Raw genomic sequence first — 23135 nt, forward strand, 5'->3', positions numbered from 1 at the left:
ACTTTTGGAGTTTCAAAAGTCAAAAATGTTCAACTATCCAAACAGAGGAGTTTCCAAATTGTTTTTCTAAAATATTTTTGAGATTAATCTCAAATGTTTTACTTCTGGTGGAATTGTCCAACTTTTTTTCTATCTAATAGAAAAAAAGTTATTCAAATTTTAGTTATTTATTTTTTTTAGATTAATTTAGGGAAAATCTGGATTACTTTTCACCAGTTCACTCCTGGGGTTCCAATAGTTCAGAGTGATGTCAGCACTGCCAGGGCAGCCATCTTGTTTGGCATATGAGTTTTGCAACTTCTGTTTACTTGGACTCTGAATTCAGGTCAACATGCTAAAATTTTTTCATTTTTTAATGATGAGAATAAAGTCATAATATTAATAGAATACAGATGTAGTAAAATGAGAATAAAGTCGATTTAGAAACGACTAGGAGAAAGAACCACTCAAACTGAGCTGGTTGTAGCAGATCTTGATCACAAAACTTTTTTTCTCGTAATTTTAAGACTTTCTTCTGGTAAAAATGACTCTATTCTGCTAATATTATGATTATGGTCATAATTAAACAAACATTCTTGTAGCCTGGCCTTAAAACTGTCATTCAATTCACACAAGGGGTGATTGAAATAAAATCTGCTTTTGGAAAATATTTTCTGTCATTACTAATTGTTTTAGAGAAGAAAGCGAGAAAAAGAAACTCAAATCAGAAATTTTATTTTGATCCATATCACCAAGTTATGACTTTTGCTTTAATTTGTTTGGAGGTGATTCATTTACTCCCTCTGTTACTGATTGCTCTTATTTTTCAAATAAGGTTTTACTAAAAATCTAAATTAAAGTATGACTCTTTTTGTTTTTACAAGTTGAAGAAAGAAGTGACATTACCAGAATTCATGTAAGCTGATTTAAAAATATATACAGATTTTTTCCTCAGGTAGCCAAATGTGATATTAGCACATTAATAAACCAACTTTAATGCTTTTGTTATAAATTTCACTTCAGAATGAATTTTAATGTAACAAAACGTTTTATTTAGTGTTGCATACATTTTTCCCACATAATTTTCATAATGTAGTTGCTGAGGATTTGATTTGTGCTCCTCCATCTTCCAGCTTTGATACGCTGTGATCGGGTTCGAGCTTCAGCAGAACGGCCGGTTTATTCTCGTTCCTCCAACATGGCCTCGTTGCCCAGACCGAATCCTTTTGGGCCGAAGTTTTTGGCGTAGCAAACTGAAAAGAGAAATGTATATCAACGTCTCAGTTTCATAGAATACAGTTTATAAATTTTCTTTCGTATCAAAGGTTTAACTTTCCATGTTTTTTTCTAGAATTTGTTTTAGATTCATCTCTAAATTTTGGAAATTTTTGGTGTAAATTTACTATTTTTTCTTTTGTTTGCCTATTTATACGTCTAATACTAGAATATTAGAATGTTCAATAATTTCACTGAACTCCGACCCAGAACCGCACAGCATTCTGAGAGATGTAGGCATAGGAAGGACATTAGCCGCTCAATCTCTCGCAGCTAACTAAGCAAAATTGATGGAATCAACTAACTCACTCACTCTTTAGTTACCTAGCAACGACTTGAGTAACTTGCAAAGGTTTTGCCACTGTGCTTCATAGTAGCTCAAGAATTTAAAAAACAGCGGCATTAAGTGAAAATTGAATAAACCAGTAAAGGTTACACAACTAGCTTGGCCATATTTCACATATTTAAAACAATAAATAAATCAATAATTATTGATATCGACTGATATAAAACGCTTATATTGCGATAATATTTTCAGCCATGTTTGTGTTCACACAAATGCAGTTGGGTTAGTAGTATAGTGAAGCTTTATTTGACTTTCCTCCAATATAAGACTGGATATCGTATTTCCCCAAGGACTGTGTAAAGTTTTAGACTGTAAATAAATGGCTTCACCTTTACAGTACAGCTCTCCGTCCTTATCCGTCACTGTAGTCGACTCCAGGCTTTTACCACACAGAGCACAGCGGAAACAGGTTTTATGCCAGGCCTGGAAACACAATATAAATGTTTATTATTTTGGGCTGATAGTCCCTTACATGGGGACCACATATTAAGTTGATTTTTGGGACAGGGAACTGGATTAGGGGCTTGCTCCGTCCACTCCAAGCATCAACCTGGTATTGCAGTACATCTGGGAATGGTGCATCCACTCTATACTGTTAAATGGCATTACTAACTTCTCCCAGTCTGAACTGGAAATGTTATGTACCATCTTGATAGGCAAGCTGAGCATAAAGCATAGATGGTTTCCACACCAGCTAAGAGGAAATATAGACACCTTGCATGTTATTAACTACTGGAAATTTTGTGTAAAACGCTGGAGGGCAAAAATTATTTTACATAATACGCATAGCCACGCTGCCAAGGTAGAACAACCCCGTTAACAAAATGAAATTATTAATCTACAAGGTTCTATGACCTGCAGAGGAAGTAACATACAGGTAAGCTACATGTCCGTCTTAGCTAGCAGATAGAAGCAACATTAGCCAACCTTACTAGTTTGGCAGTAAGTACTACAGTAAATATCAATTATATTTATCTCAGTATTACAAGTCAGTGGGTAGAGTACTCAAAAATGGTGATCTAGTAATAGTTGTACTGTACTTATACTGTTTATAAATTATATAGGAACAAGGCAACAGCTAGCTCTAAGCTTGTGGCTTGCCTAAGATTGTCAACTTGATAGCAACTGTCATGACAGTTAGTTAAGGAAACCTACCAAGATGGTTTCACTAACAAAGTTACCGGAAGTGTGATGTCACATGAGAACTATGTATTCTGAACGGGCCAAAGTTCCTGCACAGGAAAGTTAAGGACTCCACAAAGTAAATGTTTGTTAGTCTCTGTGTTTCATTGTAATTCATTTTCAAACTAAAGTTTTCATTTTGGTTCTTACCTTTCCTGCTCCCATCACCTTCTCAGCTGCGTACACCGCTTTGGAGCAGCGGGGGCAGTGGTCCGAGCCGCCGAACTTCTGCGAGAACTTGCTGGCGTTGGGGTTGGAAGAGGCTTGTCGAGGTTTAGAGCTACAAAGAAAATGAGCAGACAGGTAAACATCCCATGAAACCACAGCCACACTTAATTTGTATTATTTTAAAACTAGTTCTTCAGGTTTTCTAGAATTTTTTCCCTTCAAACTTTGGCCTCTACAACATTATTTTTGGGCCAGATTGTTCAGTAACAATCTGAGCCGTTACCTAGCAACCCCCAGTGAAGCCCAGCCCGTTGCCTAGCAACTCCAGTGAACCTCCAGAACATTTGGTCATGTTTTGGTCTAGTTTCCAGTGCAAATATCTTACTACACAATACCAACCTACTAGTAACATTCTAGCAAGATAAAGAAGCTTGTTTCAAGTACATAACTTCTTAATATTGATGAAAAAGTTGCGGTTTCAGTTGCAGGTTATTTCAGTTACGTATAACGACATTTTTCCGGGCGTGCCGTGGTGGCGTAACGGACAGCGTGACCCATATTTGGAGGCCTTGAGTCCTCGACGCGGCCTGCGCGGGTTCGACTCCCGGGCACGTCTTCCCCCTTCCTGTCAGCCTACCTCTGTATAAGGGACACTAGAGCCCACAAAAAGACCCCTGGAGGGGTAAAAAAAAAACATTTTTCCATTTTAATAGTAAAATAATCTGCCAGTGGAACTAGTACCTTTTATCAATGTTAAGTAATTATCTACTTAAAACAATCTCCTTGAAAGGTTACCTGTAAGTTAGTATTGTTCTAAGTCAAATGTACAAAGATATTTACATTAGAAACTAGACAACACTTAGTAAGATTTAATGTTTTTGCTGTGTTGTGAAAATCGGTCAACATAGTCAGAACTGATCAAACTAAAATCTCATTATTTAAGAATGACTAAAAAATGTAATGAACATGTTGTGCATCACCCATAGACCTACTGTATCTTAACCTGTTCAAGGAAGTGTAGCAGTTCACCTTTAATGTGTTAAATCAACTAATCTGATTTGATGACCTATTTGGTGTTTAAGCCGTACTTTTGCAGCTGCGATTCTCCATCCTGTCCTGGAGGATCAGAGCTCAGAGCTCCAGCTCCTTGTCCATATCCGTAGCCTTTTGGCCCATATTTCTTCCCATAGCACGACTTGCAGTAAATCTCAGAGTCGTGTGCTGCGACCGTGGTGCTGTCCAGCCCTTTTCTGCAGCTCACTGTGGGGGCAAAAACAGGGCAAAAATGTTTTATCCAACGCTCAGGCAACCACCATTTAAGCAGACTGAGATATGTACGACAGTATATTAGTGCCATTGTAAATAGAAGGAGAAGAAAATATAAAAAGTAAATTTCTGCTAAAAAAAAAAAAATCTCAGAAACTTTCTGGAAATAACAAGAAAAGTTCCAAGAGATGCAAATTTGTTATAAAAAATTCACATTTTAATATTAATCTCATAAATTTTCTAGAAAAGAAAAAGAAATTTCTGAGTTTGAAAAGTTGCAAATTTGCTACAACGGAGATGTTTTTGCAAAAAAAACTTTGATATTTCTGAGTCTCAAAAGTTTGAACATTTTTGACTGAAACTCAGAAAATATCCAGAAGACAATCTTTTTTACTTATCAAACTCATAAATTTTCAAGTTTTTTTTTTCTCACAAGTTTTTGAAATTAGTCTCAAGAATTAAGATTTTTTTTTTCTAGCACATTTTTGGCTTTTTAAAACTCTGAAATTTCCTTGTTTTCTTTTTCTACAAAATTTTTTCTATCAAATTTTCAACTTGTCAAAATCAAAAATATGCTTGATTTTTTTCTACAGATCATTCTCAAATTTCAAAGTTTTTAGTAGAAATTGACTGCTCTTTTTTTTATATATCTACAGTGGGCCTAATCTGCCGTTGTAGGAATGTCATGTTGGAGGAACAGAAGTTAAATAAAGCTCTCATCTCGCCGGGTTTATCAGTCAACAGTGACAGCACACAAAGTCAGATGTGTTGTGTTGCTATTTTCAGGAGAACGCTGGAGTGCGAAGTGAATGTTGGAGAGAAGATGAACACTTAGCAGGTGGGATGAGTTTATCACAGACGGCTTTCAGAGCTTCCCGGTGGAATAATGGATCAGTTACACGGACACCAAGCTGGGAGGTTTTGAGTTTGTGCAGAGAACAGAAGCATTCATGGCCTTAACCCCATAATATAACCTTAATATAACCATGACCTTCAAGTGGGAGTTTGTGCTCTAGTTTCCACTTGGATTCTAGGATGGTGTATCAGGGCCATTGTAGATAGAAAAAAGGGGGGTAAATTTCAACCGAAAGAAAAAAAAAAGAAAATTTGAGAAGTTCAAAATGTCCTAAAAAAAACCTCAAAATCTCAGAAAGTTTGTTTCAGTTTTTCAAACATTTTTGACTTTTGAAACTCAGAAATGTCCATGCTTTGTTTTTATTTTTAAATTTATGACATTATTCACAAAATTTCTGAGTTTTGTGAAAACATTTTCAGCTTCTCAAACTCAGAAATTTCTAACTTCTCAAACTCAGAGTTGTGACTTTTATTCCAGAAATTTTCTGAGATTATTCTCAAAATTTCTCAGTTTTTTCAGGAAATCTTTTGACTTTTCAAACTCAGAAATTTTTGTTTTCTCTAGAAAATTACAGAGATTAACCTGACAATTTTGAATTTTGAATTGTCAGGTTAATCTCGGGATTGTCTGAGTATTTTGTAATTTACCACTCCTTTTTTTTCCCCCATCATCAACTTTTACTCTGATGTCCCAAAATAAAATCCAGTCGCCTCGAAAGTCGCCTGAGCATTTGAGCAGGGTTTGCTTTGAACATATCAGAGCTCTGTAGGGCTGGTCAATAAATCAATAGCAATAAATACATTGCAATATATATCAATCGTAGCATCCAGTCAATTTTAATAAAGTCAGAACTGATGGTATTAATCTCAGAAAGTTTCTAGATATGGTCATATTTATACTCATGTCCAATGTTTAAACTCATGTTTTGGTCTATCCTACAGCGTGGTCACTGTTATATTAATAGTGCATATTAATGCACTGTCCCTGTTTTACATAAATAAATCATTTTAAAGTGAGAAGAAGTAACCAGAATCCTTACTGCAGATGAAGCAGGTTTTGTGGAAAGTCCTGCTGTTACACTGGATCTCCTCGGCGTGGTAAACCGTTTTCTCACAGGCGGCACACTTTGTGCCTCCGCCCCAGTTTGGCATCTTAGAAACCTCCTCTGATATTTATCAGCACCTGAACATAAGACTGGAAATTAAAAAAAATTATCCTGTTAATTATTCTTCAGCATCTCGGTCAAAAAGAGAGCTGCGAAAACAAAGATCAAATCAATTTACCTGAAAATTCAGACAGTTTTTTTAAGCTGAGTTTGCTTAAAATTAGAAATCCAACTGAAACGATTCATTGGATTAATCACGATTAATCGATAGTCAAAATAATCGACAACTAATTTAGTAATCAATTAATCGTTAACAGAAGCATGACTGTAGAAAAGGCAATTAGCTGAAGCAACAGTAAAAGCAGAAATAAAACCTGTTTGAGAAAAAAATACATTTGGCATTTAAGGTAGAAAAATCATTTTGTCTCTAAATATGTCCTACGATTTCAGTATTTTTCCAGCTGCAGATTCACCATTTGCTAGAAAAGGATCAAAAGTCCACCAAAGGAATAAAATGATTTATTTTTTATTTAAAAAAGAAATTTAACTATTTGTCTATTTGCACATTTTAATGTATTTCTAACACTTATGAAAAGGCTTAAATGAAAAATCTGCAGAATATGCCAGTTTTTTTATCCGATTAATGGACTAATTGCCAGAATAATCAATTAATCAATTACTAAAATACTTAAATGTTTACCTCCTGAAGATATCATCACTAGCTGTGTCACAAGTCTGATTCTAGTTTAGTTTTTAGATTTTTATTTACAAACAGCAAAACTAAATGGTTTTCTCATTTTTGTTGATATTATTTTGATTAATCGATGTTTTCTCACATGCCGGTTGTTTTTCCAAAGCGGCTGTGAAGGTTAGACTGGCCTGATGTTTCCACCTCACATGGCTGGTATGTGGCATTTCAAAAACAAAAACCACCCAGTTGCATTTGTAGGAAGATTTATTTTTTTAAACACAAATTCATTAGAAACGTAAATAAGCACCACTTTTCTGTGGTTTCATTGCAAAATTAAACATTGTTCTGATAAGTTTGTTGAAATAAAATGGTTCCTTACCTTGAGCCTGTGGGTTTGATGTGGCTGTTAACGCTCCCAGTCGGGTTAAATACGCTCCATCAGCACAGACCACTGCTGACGCCTCCTCCTAAAATAACCTGTGACAGATCCAAGCCCTCCGACTTTTTATCGGCGGCTGAAAGAGGCCTGAACATCAGGAGCTCAAACATTTGTTTGCTCCAACAGCTGCGTCTGTGTGGCATCTCCTAAACCGTCACAACAAATGTTGGTTTGGATGACTCCATGCAGACAAGGGAACGCTCTCTGATGGAAAAACTAAAAATATCTGCTGTTAAGACGAGGTTTTACAGTTGTTTACACTATGGAAAGATCATTGAACAGAGTTTTTAGTTTTTAGTGAATATAATTTGTTCTATTAATTCTTAGCATTTCATGAATTGTGTGCTCAAAAAACAATGGGACAAGCATTAAGCCCTGGGGAACTCCAAGAGAAACATTTAACAGTTAAAATGTACATATTTCATTAGAACTGTACTTCCTGACTATAAATAGTCTGGAAAACACTAAAGATATAAGCATTCACAGCAGTTTATACATTTGTAGGTTTCATTTTCACAATTGAATATAATTTGCATTATAAAATTTTTACATTTCATGAATTATGTGCTCAAAAAACAATGGACCAAGCACTAAGCCTTGGGGAACTCCAAGGGAAACGTTCAAGATCAGTGAGTCTTAGCAAACATTTTGTAACAGTTTTGTTTCACATTTATTGTTTGGAGATGATAGGACTAAAAAAGCTGAAAATTAATTAATGCATTTATCTTTTTTAAATTGATGTAATCTGAACAGTTTTTTTAGCTGTTTTCAGTATTTACAATATAATACTTCATACTGATGCACCGTTAACCATCATTGCTGATGTGGTCGTAATGCATCGATCCAAAGACTGAACCATTTATAGTTAAAAAACAACTTATTTAGACAATTCTGACATGCAGGAACTCACTTATTAGCATAACTAGACAAACATCCATTCATTAAAGAAATCTGAATTTAAATGTGTTCTCTATATTGAAATCTATTTAGTGAAATTTTATGAAGTTAAAAGAAAAAAAAAAACAGGTGAGTTGATGTTTTTACAAAAATTATCTTACAATTTATTCAACATTTTACAAGGAGTAAGACATCACAAACAAAAGTTTGTTTCCTCATAAATTAAACCCATCAAACAGTAAATTGTTTCCTAGAATGCTTCAAATATTCAAATAGTTCAGATTTCTACTCCGGCAACAGTTCACATGTACATATGTGCAAAAGTGATCTCAGTTTTACTACAACAATAATGAAGTTTTGACCAATTGTTTAATTTAAAGAAAACTCATAATATTAAAAGTAAAGAAAAGCAAGAAAGTCGACAGCAATGAAAAATGAAGATGCAGATTTTAATTTAGTTCTTGGAAGCGACAGCATCGACGGAGTATTAGGACCACGCTAAGAAAACAAAAAAATAAAATCACAAGAATAAAGTCAGAATATTACGAGGATAAACTCCAACAACAAAACTGAAATAATACAAGAATAATATTGTAAGACTACAAAAATAAACTCGTATGAGAATAAAGTTGAAAAAATGAGAATAAAGTCGTAGTACTACCACAATAAACTTTATTCTTGTAGTATTTCAACTTCATTCTCATAATATTTTGACTTTATTTCAGTGATTTTACTTATTTTTCCTTAGTTTGGCCCTGATGCTTGTCGTAATCAGTATCACATGCAGCAGGGCGGTAGTGTTCCTGGGTATCTGAACCGGTTTCGTATCAGTTTTCCATAACTCCGCTGGGCCTCAGCCAAAGTCTGCTTGGCAGCTATTTTTATGACTGATAACAAAAGGCCGCCAGGACGCTGCGAAATGTTCAGAGGTAACAAAAAACGTAAAGAAACTAAAATCACAATCAGAGCGCGACCCTGAACAACTGACCCAAACATCAGGAGTCCTCGGCCGAGACGTCCAGCTTCCTCTGAGGGACGTAAAAAGTCCTGGAGGCCGGCTGGCCGCTAGCGGTTACCATGGCAGCCAGAGGCGAGAGCGGGACCGGCGTGTGGAAGAAGCTGTGCTGAGGGAGACCCGACGCTTTCGGCGTGGCCATCAGAGGCTGAAAGGCAGAAAAATAAAAGAACTGATGGGAAGGAAGGCTGTGAGAAGTCCTAGTTAAAGTTTTCAAATCTAGTTTTTTTTTTTTTTTTAAACTTGAGTTTAGAAAGTTTCCAGCTGCAAACAAATGTTGCTCGGCTTCCTGAGGAATGACATGATTACCAGATAATCCACTCTGAACAAGAAAGAAAGAAGCCGAAGAAGAAAGGAAACAAAGAAAGAAAGGAAGTAAAAAATGAAAGAATGAAGGAAGGAAATAAAGAAGAAAGAAGGGAAATAAGGTAGAAAGGAAAGAATGAAGGAGGGATGGAGGTCAACAAACAGAAAGTGTGGAAGGAATTGAGGAAGTAAGGAAGCAGAGAAGAATTGAAGGAAGGAAGAAAAATGGCCGCCAACAATAACCGTGTACATTATGCAAACTCTCAGTCTGCGCCGATGAAGATCGGCTGTTTACCTGCTGCAGGCTGATCAGAGTGAGCGGCTGTCCAGGCAGCGACGGCTGGACCGGAACGGGCGAGACGGGCTTGATGAACACCAAGCCTCTCGGCTGCAGGCCCAGCGGACCCGGAGTGGCGCCGGCGCCCTCTGGAGGCTGGGAGGACCCGAAGGCACCGCCCGGGCTGGAGATCAGACCCAAGTTCTGAAGCGTGAAGTTCAGGATGGCCGGGCTGGGACTGCTGACCCGACTGGGTTGGTGAGGAGAGGCGACGGCGGCAGCCGGGGGTTTGCTCAGGCGAAGGTTGGTAGGGGTCACTTCAAGGGCGGCGGCCGGTCTGGAGCCTGAGGACAGAAAAATGATACGGAGCGGATCAATGAGAATTCATCAATACCGGTTCCAATAAGGATCTCACTTATCGGCTCTCGTTGAGTTAGGAAATGATTCAAAATACCCACAGTGTTGTATTTAATAATGAAAAATTAAAGCTTAAAACATAATTTCTTTGTCAAATTAACACCTGAACATGAAATGCTATTTTTTTCACAAACAGATTTTGTGCAGATAAATTTTCCTTTTCAGGAAAAATCTTTCAAGACCAAAAACTCACATTTTTGTACTTTGAATCGGGTCTTTACTGCTTCTTAAAACGTTGAAATAATTCAAGAATAAAATGGAAATAATCAATGAATAGAGTAATAAAATGAGAATAAAGTTTGAAAAAACACAAGAATAAAGATTTTAAAAAATAGAGAATAAAGTTTAAATAATATGAAAATATAGTTAAAAAAATACAAGAATAAAAAAAAAGATACAAAAATAAAGTAGAAACAATATGGGAATAAAGTTGAAATATTACAACTTTATTCTTTTATTATTTCAAATTTATTCTCATAATTTTATTGTTCTTATTTTCTTAGCATGACCCTAATATTATTCAGTTGTATTTTTAAAATTCAACATATTATAAAAATTTTGCCTTTTGTGTTTATACGAAATACAGTCGACCCTCTTATAAGAGAAAATTGCATTTTAAAAAAATAAAATGGCCGCTCATATTGGTAATACCAAACAACCATAGATTAATTCATCATTTAATCAATCATTTGCTTTCCTAATCTGGGATTAAAGTGAAGGTATTCACCTGCAGTCGGTGTTTGGTAGATGTAAGAGGACTTGTTGCTTTCTTCTCCAGAGTTTTGTAATTCCCTGTAGCTGATGAGGGATTGCTGAGAAATTGGGATTAAATATCCGGCTGGAACCAAAGTCTGGAGAGAACGAGACGGACTGGATGTTAAACCAAACGTTTTCCTCCCCTGAACCCAGCGGAGCTGATCGTTCACCTCAGAGTGGATCTGTCCGGGTGTGAGCGGCACCGCCCGGACCGGCGTGAAACCCGCCTCGAGGTCAGAGGTCACCGGCCTGTCATCTCTGTCCAGGAGGCTCTCCAGGCTGTGCTCCAGCGTCGGGCCGGCGCCGCCGGGGGTTTTGACGAACTCCGGGTCCAGGTGGAGCGCGCGAGGCGATGGCCGGCTGACGAGGTGAGTGCCGCGGCGCGCCTTCAGGCGGGCCTGCAAGATCTCGCCGAGCTTCGGAGAGCCGTCCTACACGGAGCGAGGAAACGTCAGAATCAGGGTTCAGACGCTGACACCTCAAAATCAAGCCTTTAAGGTGAGTTTTCCAGCTACAAACAACACTAATGTTTCAATTCACATTATTTATTACTGTTATCAATAATGCCTTAGCATCGACATTCTACAACAGGAACTAAAATGCTGATCTAAAAATGTGTCTGTGCCAAAATATCTGGTTCCAACGGTAAATTATATTCTGTAAATGCTCTGCAAAAAGACAAAATCCTTAAATATTTACATTTCAATTAGTTGTTTTAAAGGTTTGGGGAGTTTAAATGTGCTTGATTATAGAAATTGTGCAGTTTTGTATTAAAGTGAATAAATTTAACATTTGATTAAAATACTACACTACAGAAACACAAAATCTTGCTAAGTAATTTAGTCTAGTTTCTAGTGCAAATATCTCAGAATGCTTGAAATAAGAGAAAACTTAAAAGCCAGCTTTTAAAATGAATTAAAGACATTTTAGGGCCTTAACTTTAGATACATGAATTTAAGACCATCATGAATGATATTTAAGATCTATAAAAATACTAGTTTGGATTCACGTATTAAAGGCCAACTTACTTTTTAATGAATTCACAAATTTAATTTTAGAAGCATAAATAAATTTAAGACCCATGTATATAAAAAGAAACAGTTTATGAGATTAAATACCATCCACAAGTCAAAATGTGAGACGTGGGAACAACATTAACAACTAACTTTAGAAGTTAATTTGGGATGTGCTGTGGTGGCGCAGAGGTTAAGCACAACCCACATATGGAGGCCTTAGTCCTCGACGTGGCTGTCGCAGGTTCGATTCCTGTCCTGGCGACCTTTGCCACGTGTCTTCCCCCGTCTCTCATGACCCACTTTCCTGTCAATTAACTATCAAATAAAAGCCACAACAGCCAATAAAACCTTTATAAAAAAAAAAGTTAATCTAAGGCATTTTAAAGCCTTAATGTTAGACACATAAATTTAAGACTTTTTAAGGATACGCCCTTCTAAATGAAAATAGTGTACATTACCATGGCAACCGCCCTTCATGCATTGTCCTCACCTTAAAGTTGAGGTTGGACCGCTTGGCTTTCGAGGGGCTGCTCTCTGTGGTGGAACCCGAACGTTGGCGTTTGAGCGTCAGAGGACTGCCGTCGGACTCCATGGACACCGGTCGGCTCTTCGCCGCAGACGGCGCGCTCGGACTCTGGCCCGTCTTCTCCTCGAACGTCATGGAGCGCACTGCCAGGCTCGTGGGCTGCGGCCTGGACAGAGCGTTTGACCTGAGGGAGGACGGGTGCAGGTAGACGGCGTAGGGCCCGTTGCCCCGCTGCTGAGGCAGCAGGACGGGGATCAGGGGCGAACACTGTGTCGGGATGAAGGTGATGGCGCCGGGAGCCTGTCCTGCTAGCGGCGTGCGGTGGACTCCAGGCTCCTGATTTGCTGCCGTTAGCGGCATTTTGGGTGGCTCCATGTGACCGGAGGCGGTTGGCGGTAACCTCTCTGCTGCCGGGCCTCGCTCTGTAGCGGGCGGAGTTTCTCTTGGCCTGGAACAAAGGCAGAGCTCTCGGTCAAGAACCAGGTTTCTCCTCATTTTGACACAAAATCAATATGCTAAGCTGGCTACTGAAACAAAAAACTTTTGTTTGTTTGGTAAATCTGCAGCGGATGAGAAATGGCTTACCAAGAGTAACAGAAAACGCTAACGGAGTGACAATATCAGACTCAATATGTTATATAGTGATCTATTATGCTTCCTTGAAAGGGTTAGGAAAGGTCTAAACTTGTTCGTTACATTTTTGCACAAAATCTTTCTTGCATAATGAGATTTCAGTCTGTCTCCAAAACCAGCTGACCAAACATGCTGGAACTGAGCTTGGGTTGCTAGGCAACGGACATGGCCTTTGCTGGGGTTGCTAGGCAGTGCTTTGTGAAGTTACAGTTCAAAGGTTTTTGTTCATTTTCCAGACACTAAAAAACATTAACTTATTGCCAAAAACCATCCAGGTGTTTTTTAAAGAGCTTGTTCTGTTTTCAGAAACAGTTAAAACCTAAATAGAAACATGAAAAAGGACAAAATGTTCTAATAAACAGAAGCTGTAAAACCCCAAGGAGTTCATCAATAAAAAAACAATAAATTTTTTCCAAAAATTAATTGGACTTATCACCTAACTCTAGCTGTAGGACAGTTATTCAGACCGTTACATTCTGCGGCTCGATCTCACCTTGATTCCTGGTCAAGTTTAATTTTACAAATAGCAGCAAGTTGGGCCATTTTGCTTGGAAAATCCACGTTAGCTGAATCACCTGAGAACAAAGGAGGAACGAATGTGTTAATCTGACATCTTAAAAACTGGAGAGGTGACTCCTTCTGCAGAACAGCGCCCCCTACTGACCAAGGACACACTTAGCGGGACTGCTGGGGGCGGAGCTGATTTTCCGCCGGTCGTCCTGGATGCTTTTAGCGAGCTTTATGAGGGACGGGTGCCGTGTGAAGCTACGCTTGGGCCCCGATGAAGAAAACAGGTTTTTGGCACAGTTTTCCACAGACGGTTCAAGGACTCTTTTCTTCTTGGATGGAAACTCAGGCGAGGATTTTGACAAATCTGTTACAGAAGATGGAGCAAAGAAAATTCAGTAGCAAAAAAGAGACGAATCACAAATATTTCATGTTTTCAAACTTTTCCAGATTAAAAACAATAGAAACTAAAAACAAGACCTTATTTATTACTGTTATTAATAATTTCTTGTGATGGTATTTTACATTCTACTTCAGGGACAAGGTCAACTTAAAAATAGCTAAATTTAATGTAAGTAGGAGTAAATTTCAGCCCAAAAGTTCAGACATGTTTAGCTAAATCTCAGAAATTTTCTAGAAATGTTCTAAATCTTTTTAAATGTCTGAAAAGGTGAACATTTGGAAGAACATGTTAAAATTAATTTTCTGGAAAAACTTTGGAAGTTTCTGCATTTCAAGTAAAAATATTTTGTATTAAAAAAAATTTCTCACACATTTGTGTCTTGAAATGTTTTTCTAGAAAATTCCTCAAATTAATCTCAAGATTTCTGGCTTTTTTTCCTTTCTCTCGTACATTTTCAGCTACTGAAACCTTGAAGTTTTCTTATTTTCTATAAATTTTCCGAAATTAATCTCAAAAGTTTTTTTGGGGGGAAATTCTTCTATCTACAATGGCCCTAACATGCCGTCATATATCGAAGAACAAAAATGCAAATTTAACAAAAATATCCCCAGTTTTAATAACTAACATATAAATACAAGCCCGCTTTTATTTTATTTAGATTGAGCCATTAAGAAAAATAAATATTCATTACGTTGAACAAATTAGTTTGTGTAAAAGTAAATGATGTTCCTACTCAGATTAAAAGCTTAAACACAAAATAAATGATAACTCGACTTTCTGTACTTTCCAAACCTTGAAAATACCTCTTTGTAATTTCTGCATTTTCAAATCTTCCCTGAGCGTGAAAACAGGAAAGATTTGGGTCGATACCTTGAACTGGTGGATGTTCTACCGGTCCGATCCATTTAAAGGCCGGTTTCCTTCCTCCTGCTTCAGTAACGTGGAATTTCTCAATCAGCTTCAGGCTCCGCAGCACGTTGGCTATGTCGTACAACCGCCTCACTTTGGCTGCAAACACCCGAACAAGCAGATATACCATCTACTCTCAGCACAAGCAATCACTTTACAAAACTAAAGTAGAGACGCAAGTGATTGATTAATCACTTTAGATATAGTTAATGTAAAGTTAAGTGATCTTAACGATTAATTGATGAGTGGCCATTTTGACAAAAACCTGAGTTTGACCATCTTTTCATAACATAAACATCCTATATCAACAGCCACATTTAAGGATGACCAACAGCGCCCTCTACTTGATGGAGGCCAAAGTACAACATAAAAAAAAGGTCTAAGTGGACGTTCACTACGATGGAGTAAACAAACAAACAATTTGGAGATTAAACTTAGAAGTATTTTAGAAAAAACATGGAAATTTATGAGTCTGAAAAATTGAAAGTAAAAAAATCTGAAATGTTCTATTAAAAAAAACGTGGACATTTCTGAGTTTAAAAAGTCAAAACTTTCTAGGGAAAAACTCCAAAATTTGGAGATTAATATGTGAAATATTCTAGAAAAAAATGACTTTTTTTCTAGAACCCAAATAATTTACAAAAGTCAAAAAGTGTTGACTTTTGACTAAAATTAACTAAAATTCTGACTTTTGAAACTAAGAAATTTCCACATTTTTTCGGAGTTTAATCTCAAAATTCCAGATTTTGTTCTAGCAAATTTTTTTATTTTCAAGTTCAGAAATTATCCAGTTTTTTCTAGAAAATTTCTGGTACTAATTTCAAAATTTTCCAAAAAATTTTTTTGATTGTGGGGGTATTTATTCCTTTTTGTTCTATCTAAAATGGCTCTGATTGTCATACATTATTAGTTAACCGATTTGAACCAATTTTAATCCATCAATCAACAATTAATCATAAGTTGATGAATTGTTTGCCTCCCTAGTCCAGAGATTAAACAAAGTCACATTTCTGTACTCACTCTTGAACTTGCTCTTGTCCTGATTTGCAACGTGGTCTTCTCCTATCAGGATCTTTGCAGCAACGTCCAGACTGACCACATGAGGTTTAGAAACCAGAAACAGCATGACGAACTTCTGGCTCATCACCCGAAGAGATTTATCTTTCCTACTGTTAACTGACGCTGAAAAGAAAGGAAGGACACAAAGAAAAAAACATTTAAAATCACCATGAATGGATTTATCGTATCGGCGTATGAGGGCTACTTTATGTAGAAAAGAAAGGAGTAAATGTCTGACAGAAAACAAGAAAATTGAAAAGTAAAAAAAAAAGTTAGAAAATAACTCATAAATTTTTAGATTAATCTAAAAGATTTTCTAGAAAATACCCCTACAAATTTCAGTGTTTGAAAAGTTGAAAAATTGCTAGATATTCCTGAGATTACTCCCAGAAATATTCTAGAAAAAAAAACAAGGATTGCTAGAAAGAAATCTGAATATTTCATATCTCAGAATTTATTTTAGCGATAACTCGGAAATTTTTGACTTTGAAAAATTAAAACATTTCCAGAACAAACTCACACATTTCTGGATAAATCTCAGAAATATTCTAGAGAAAAGCCCCCTGAAATTTCAGAGTTTGAAACACGGAAAAATTTCAAGAAAAATTTCAGAAATCCTTAGATTAATCTCAGAAAAAGAGAGAAAAAATATATATGAAAATTTAGTTTGAAAAGTTGAAAAAGTGCTAGAAAAAAAATTCAGACTAATCTCAGAAATATTCTAGAGAAAACTCAAAAATTTGAGTTTGAAAAGTTGAAAAATTTCCAGAAAATGTTTTTTTAAAAAAAATACTAATCACAGAAATTTACTTTAAAAGTTGAACATTTTCTAGAAAATGTTCTGAAATTAATCTCTAAATTTCTGAGTTTGTTGGGAAAAATTTAATTGTTCTTTTTTTTCTGTCTACACTGTCATAATAATCTGTAAAACCGTTTCTGTTTTCACCTGCTTTGAACTCGACTCCTGGATGCTCCACGAAGAAGAGCTCCTTCTGCTCGCCGCCCTCCGCCTCGTTCTCCTTCTCCTCCTGCCTGAAGTCGAACTCCCGGTCCGCGACGCGCTGCCGGATCTGCTGCATCTGCTGGCCGTACCGGTGCTTCTCACCGACGCTCCTCAGGATGGCCAGCGTCTCGGCCAGCTTGGTCCGGCCGTGCCAGGAGTAGCGGTTCTTAGCCGAGCGGCTGACCATGTGGAGGCTCTCCAGAACGTTCATGATGTCATAGATGCGCCGCCGCTCCACGCCTGAGGAGACCAATAATTAAGCGTTGTCCAATCAACTGAAAGGGAAATAACTGATTTCAACTAACGGACGAAGTAGTTTAGGCCGTTGTGATTGAATATTTACAACGGCCTATTAGGACCATCGTAGAAGGGAAAAAAAAGGAGTATATTTCTACCAGAAATTTAGAGATTAATAACATTTCTGAGCTTCAAAAAACTTGCAAATTTGTCTTCAAAAGTCTAAACTTTTCTGGAAAAATTCAGAAATTTTGAGATAAAAATCTCAGTCATCTAGAAAAAAAAAAATCTGAGCTTCAAAGTCAAAAATTTGCTTGAAATTTTGTAACTAATCTAAAAAAGAAAAATGTCCAGAAAAAAACAAGAAAATGTTTGCAAAGCCTTTCAGTTTCATCGTAGCTCCACTGACACTACAAACATAAAAAAAATCAGTGACAGCTAACGCTGCAACCCCAAACACATAAAAAATGAGCAGAAGTGCTAACATTAAGAAGACGCCTCTCAGTTTGTGTCAACCACTTTCATCTCTTTCCAGTTGACTGGTGTGAGACTCACAAACACCTTGGTTTCAGTTTTGGCGTCTGGTTTTGCTGCCTATTTTTCAAAATGGCTGTCATAGCTCAAATGGAGAATTTATGTTTGCATCAGATTTTTTGTGCAGACCAAAAAGTCAGATTTAGTAACCAGTAATTTGCTAAACAGAAAACAAAAAAAATTATATTAATAATATTAAGTCTCTCAGTCACACATCAGTTTTAGTTTTGACAATTGATTTTGCTACATGTTGTTACTTTAAAGTTGTCTGAGTAAGAGGAAAACATAATCAACATAAAGTTCAAATCATGAACTTTTGTAACATTTTATGTCAATACGACGGCCATCTTGAAAAATGTTAACCATCCTGAAATTACAGTGAATAATGAGAAAGTTTTTATCCTCACTTTAAAGGCTTTTTTACAGTAATATGCAGCACTAGTTACAGAAATGCAGACGTACTGAGCTCCGTAGCAACGTCGTCCAGGCAGATGTCAGTCAGAACTGAATCCGGGTAATCTGGGTACCGGGCCAGAAACTTGTGACACAACAAACCCAGACTCTTATCTTTCCTGCTGATCATTTTCTCCGACTCATCACCATTTTCTGAGTCCTATAAGAAAAAAATTCAATCAGAAATACATCTCAAACATATCTACTCACCAGTGAAACTGTTTACCTGTGTCGGGTCCAAACCGTCCCGGTCGTCGGCGTCCATGCACAGCTCCTTTTCCCTGTTCCGGATCTCAGGACTGGCGGCGCTGATCAGCATTTTAAGGTTGGAGGTCGGCGTCCAGGGGTCAACGGAACCAGCCTCCGCTCTCTTTTTAGGCGTTGTGAAAGGCCCCATTGAGCAGTCGTCTCTTCTGATTTCTGGAGGATTTAAAGAAATTTGGGCTCAAACAAAACCATCATCCTAACACAGTGGAGAAAGAATACTGGTAAGACCCCAGATATTGGTGGAACTGGTATATAATGACAACAAAACACCACTAACAGTCAGTATTTTTGCTTTAACTGGTTATAAGTACCATTATTTTACTTTATCCAACATTCCGGAAAAAAATAAGCTTTATATTAACATTTTTAATGTTTACATTTTAGTTGTTTATTCAAACCCAACTTTGGTAAGTCTAGTCTGTTAGGATGACTTCTAATAATGTAAAAGTAACTTAGTTTAACAAACATGTCTTTTTCAACTTTCTCATTGTTTTTCACATTATAATCACAAACTTCAATCCATTTTGTTGGGATTTTATATGACAAACCACACAAAATAGCAGCAACATTTTCAACATTTCTCTCAACAAATATAAATCTGAAAAATATCTAAATAAAATCAGCCTTCAGAAGCCACCTTATTAGTTAATCAAGTTTATGTGCAGCTTAATCTAACTATAAATCCTGTTTTTCTGTGAACTATTAGCGTACAAATAGCGTCATAACATGACAAAATGTTAAAATGCTTGTAATCTACAACAGATTTATACCTAGTTAATATGCAAGATAAGAAGTTTAGGCATCCCAACACCATTAAAAGGTTTATTTTCGAATAGAAGAGAATATAAAGATAGATTATTTATCACCTGACGGTGTTGAATTACATGAAATGATTGAAAATATGTTTTAAAAGTATATAAACTAGTGCACAAATATTGGCGGTAACTGACATACATTCCATCGAATCGCAGTGCTCAACGGCTCAGCAAGCCCCGCCCTTTTCGCCAGAATCAGCCAATGGGAGCTCGGGCTGAGACAGCGCGGCGGAAGTGAATGTCGGCCCGCGCAGGTAAGCCATTTTTTTTGAAATGCTTGGCGCGGAAGATCTCCGGGCAGAAACAGCGGCGGATTCCGCTAAAATCTCAAATTTAAAGCCACAAACAGATTTATTTAAGAAGCTTACGGCCCAGAAAGAGACGCTGTGTTTTCAAAACCGTCTGGGTTTAACAGAGGGAGCTCGCAAAACGAGTTAATCCAGTCACGTTTCCGCACTTCAACCGCTTTTAAACTTTAACACACTACAGAGTTGGATGTTTTCTGTTAACCACCAAGGAAACATGAACGCTTTGTAACCGTTTCCACTTAAAATACTCACCAAAATCCACGAAGCGATCAGAGAAAGATTCCCATCTTCAAAGTGTTACTCCAAAGATAAAAGTTGTGCCGCTAAAATGTGTTTTTAAAGTGGAAAATCGGGATTTTCTTCAGGCAGAGAAAAACACAAAGTCCGTTAGTTTTGACATTAAATCTTCCCGTCTCTTGGTTTCCCTCCTCCTGCCAACATCCGCGGTCTTGTGATCAACTTTACTACAGTTGTGGGGAAACTTTGCCCAGTTTGTGATGATGACCAACATCTGACCCGCCCTGTTGGAGCATGCGCACTAAAGCTTCCCTCTTCCTGATGCCAAACCAAGAAAGAGGCGGGTTTTTAAAATCAGAAACTATTTCCTCACATTCCCCATATCTCTGTTACTACGCGCCCATTCGGCGCCAAAGCCAACCGGGAAAAAGACAAACAGCCTATATTCTCTGTTAGTTTAATTTATGAAGACATAATAAACCTAAACTGGTCCGGGGCTTAAATAATCAGTTGTTATATCACTGTATAATAATATTTTATGACCTACCTCCATCCAAGAAAATGTAGTTTTTAAAAAAGTACAACTGTGTTTCTATACGACTATATAAAACCGAATAGTTACCACTTGTTCCAACCGTCCTAGTGTAATAATGGAAAAAGGTGGATATATGATAATTGGTGAAAATTGTAAGTTTGTATATTTGAAATAGTTCAAAACTAGTTTACTAAATGCAGTGAGTTTTCTACAATGGCCACTGAAAATAATTTTTTAAAAGAAGTAATTTCCCGCAAAGAATTTAGAAAATTTTAAATTAATCTCAAAATTTTGTGGAATTTTTTATTTAATTTTCTGAACTTGAAAAGTCAAAAATGTGAGTGAAAAAATTCAGAAATTTTGAGAGAAAAAAATTCAGAAATTTTGAGAGAAAAAAATTCAGAAATTTTGAGATTCGTTTCAGAAAATTTCCAGGAAGAAACCATAGAAATTTCTGGGTTTCAAGTTTTTTCTGTAAATTTTTGAGATTAATCTCAAAATTTCTGACGATTTTGGTGGAGATATACTCCCCATTGTAGTCATCAGATAAAAGCTTGATTTACACCTGAGTTAAAGGTGATAATTTACCCTTTGCCCCTAAGGCAAATGTTTTGCCCCGGGGGCAAGTACTGTCCTGCCACAAAATTCATTGCATTGATCCAGCTTCAGTTATTACAAAAAAAACCCAGCGATCAGCCCGAAACCTGGAAGTAGTGATGGACTCTGACCTGAACCTTCAGAGCCACATAAAGACAGTTACAAAGTCGGCCTTCTATCACCTGAAGAACATTTCCAGGATTAAAGGACTAATGTCTCAGCCAGATCTAGAGAAACTCATCCTGTTGTTTATTTTTAGCCGCACTGATTATTGCAACAGCGTCTTCACAGGTCTGCCTAAAGAATCAGTCCTCCAGCTGCAGCTGATCCAGAACGCTGCTGCTGGAGTTCTGACTAAAACCAGGAAGTTAGAGCACATAACACCAGTTCTAAAGTCCCTCCACTGGCTCCCTGTAGCTCAGAGAATAGACTTTAAAATACTGTTGTTAGTTTACAAATCACTGAACGGCTTAGCACCACAATACATTAAAGTTCTGCTGTTGTATCAACCTTCCAGACCTCTCAGGTTCTGGTTCTGCTCTGCATCCAGAACCAGAACCAAATGGGGAGAAGCAGCTTTCAGCTTCTATGCACCACAATTCTGGAACAAACTTCCAGAAAACTGTAAAACAGCAGAAACACTGACTTCCTTTAAATCTCAACTAAAGACCCACCTGTTTAGAATTAAATTTGAAACTCATGAATTTAATGATGGATCTTGACTTAATGTCATGTTTTGATTGTTGATTCTATGTTGCAGGACTTTGTGTTTTTGTGTTTGTTATGATGTAAAGCACTTTGAAATGCTTTGCTGCTGAAATGTACTGTACAAATAAAATTTGATTTATTGATTAATTTTGATTGATTACACTAAAAATGCAAAATTAGCTTTTTGGTTTGTTTGTTTGTTTTACTTGCTCAACAATAAAAAAATTTTCTTATGAAATCTAATGATCCAAAACATAGAAAGAGCTTCTGACTGTTGCTTCATTCAAAGAAAAACAGACAATTGTTTTTCATTTTGTCGGCCAAATTTTTACCATGAAAACATTCATAAAATAAGTTGATTGAGCAGATAATTGGATAATTAATATTCATATGTTGTAATATCCCTTCTTTTAACTGTTTGTCTAGTTGGTAATGTATTTCTTAAAGCTACATGATCACATTACAGTGATAAAAAGTACATTTAAAAATATTTTAAACAACGTGCAAATGTCTTAAATTCTGCCTAGTTTTTTTTTTTTCACATTTAGACTTTAAACAGTCAAGTTTTTAAAAGAGATATTGATAGGTAATGCAAACTTTTTGAAGGCATTTTAAAGTTTTTCTTTGCAGTTTAACTTTGTTTTCCCCTTATTTTCAGTGCAGCTCCGGACCATTTAACAGAGGAATGTCAGATAGGTTTATTTGATACATTATTCATGCAGCTTTTCAAAAGGCTCCTAGAATAATTGACAAACTTAAAGTCAAACCAGATCTGCAGGGACTTTATTGTCATAATTTGCATTTTTGTAGTTTTGCAAGTGTAACAAACAAACCTTCGAATTGTATAATGTCTTTTGAAGAAGTGATAAAACAAAAACAATATATAGATAAGTAATGTCAATTTAAAATAATAAAACAAAAAATGATAGCAAAACCTTCATTTTTTTGGTAGAAGTTAATTTGAAATCTTATTCTGGTTGGAGAAATCCTGTGAAAAACACTTACACTGCAAAAACACAAAATATTACCTCGTGTTTCTGTGCAGTTTCTTGTGGAAATATCTTAGTGCACTTAAAACGACTAAAATAACTTACAAATAACTTTATAGCAAGAAATATGAGCTTATTTTAAGTAAATAATTCTTTAATGTTGGTGACAATGTGCTGCTAGTTCGACTGGTTTGGAATATTTTTAAGTGACGTGTCTCCACTTCGTCGGCAGGTGGCGGTAGAGCTCTCCTTATGAAGAATCACCATGACAACACGCGTTCGGCTTCAAGGATGCTGAGAGAAAAGAACACGAATCACTCTGTGACGTAATGCGATGGCGTTGGAAAGAGAGCGAGCGGGACCCCGGTGCTGCCTTCAGGTGCTGCTCCAAAATTTTAAAGCCGACGCCAACAGGATACATTTA

The 23135-nt window shown here is 36.8% G+C and overlaps 2 protein-coding genes, 1 long non-coding RNA gene and 1 other non-coding gene across 4 annotated transcripts; 2 read left to right on the forward strand and 2 right to left on the reverse strand.

Annotated features, from left to right (window-relative positions):
• Positions 1–170: 170 nt before the first annotated feature.
• csrp3 (cysteine and glycine-rich protein 3 (cardiac LIM protein)) lies at positions 171–7373 on the reverse strand. The gene is made up of 6 exons (XM_028014958.1): positions 7248–7373; positions 6112–6266; positions 4039–4210; positions 2933–3062; positions 1930–2023; positions 171–1232 (listed from the first exon to the last, which is right to left on the reverse strand). The coding sequence occupies exons 2-6, from the start codon at positions 6221–6223 to the stop codon at positions 1159–1161; spliced, it is 582 nt and encodes a 193-aa protein (XP_027870759.1). The 5' UTR covers positions 6224–6266; positions 7248–7373; the 3' UTR covers positions 171–1158.
• LOC114143814 (U2 spliceosomal RNA) lies at positions 2006–2187 on the forward strand. The gene has a single exon (XR_003595331.1). It is a non-coding gene; the product is annotated as a U2 spliceosomal RNA (small nuclear RNA).
• On the forward strand, positions 2959–17145 carry LOC114143162 (uncharacterized). Its single transcript, XR_003595183.1, has 3 exons — positions 2959–3085; positions 11242–11473; positions 17010–17145. It is a non-coding gene; the product is annotated as an uncharacterized LOC114143162 (long non-coding RNA).
• On the reverse strand, positions 8339–20197 carry e2f8 (E2F transcription factor 8). Its single transcript, XM_028014955.1, has 13 exons — positions 19898–20197; positions 18482–18675; positions 18265–18415; positions 16975–17271; positions 15990–16151; positions 14931–15068; positions 13815–14024; positions 13644–13725; positions 12482–12965; positions 11146–11406; positions 10947–11070; positions 9821–10146; positions 8339–9367 (listed from the first exon to the last, which is right to left on the reverse strand). The coding sequence occupies exons 2-13, from the start codon at positions 18650–18652 to the stop codon at positions 9200–9202; spliced, it is 2574 nt and encodes an 857-aa protein (XP_027870756.1). The 5' UTR covers positions 18653–18675; positions 19898–20197; the 3' UTR covers positions 8339–9199.
• Between the last annotated feature and the right edge of the window lie 2938 nt (positions 20198–23135).

This window comes from Xiphophorus couchianus, chromosome 4 (assembly GCF_001444195.1).
Source record: "Xiphophorus couchianus chromosome 4, X_couchianus-1.0, whole genome shotgun sequence".
Classification (NCBI taxonomy): domain Eukaryota; kingdom Metazoa; phylum Chordata; class Actinopteri; order Cyprinodontiformes; family Poeciliidae; genus Xiphophorus; species Xiphophorus couchianus.

Excerpts from the sequence above, each read along its gene's own strand:
- csrp3 (XM_028014958.1), bottom strand. The coding sequence starts at position 6,223 with ATGCCAAACTGGGGCGGAGGCACAAAGTGTGCCGCCTGTGAGAAAACG. Across the intron at positions 2,024-2,932 it reads AGGTGATGGGAGCAGGAAAG|GCCTGGCATAAAACCTGTTT; the intron begins GTAAGAACCAAA and ends TTGTGTTTCCAG. Across the intron at positions 1,233-1,929 it reads CGGAGAGCTGTACTGTAAAG|TTTGCTACGCCAAAAACTTC; the intron begins GTGAAGCCATTT and ends TTCTCTTTTCAG.
- e2f8 (XM_028014955.1), bottom strand. The coding sequence starts at position 18,652 with ATGGGGCCTTTCACAACGCCTAAAAAGAGAGCGGAGGCTGGTTCCGTT. Across the intron at positions 11,407-12,481 it reads GGTCCAACCTCAACTTTAAG|GACGGCTCTCCGAAGCTCGG; the intron begins GTGAGGACAATG and ends CGCTCCGTGTAG. Across the intron at positions 9,368-9,820 it reads CTCTGATCAGCCTGCAGCAG|CCTCTGATGGCCACGCCGAA; the intron begins GTAAACAGCCGA and ends TCTGCCTTTCAG.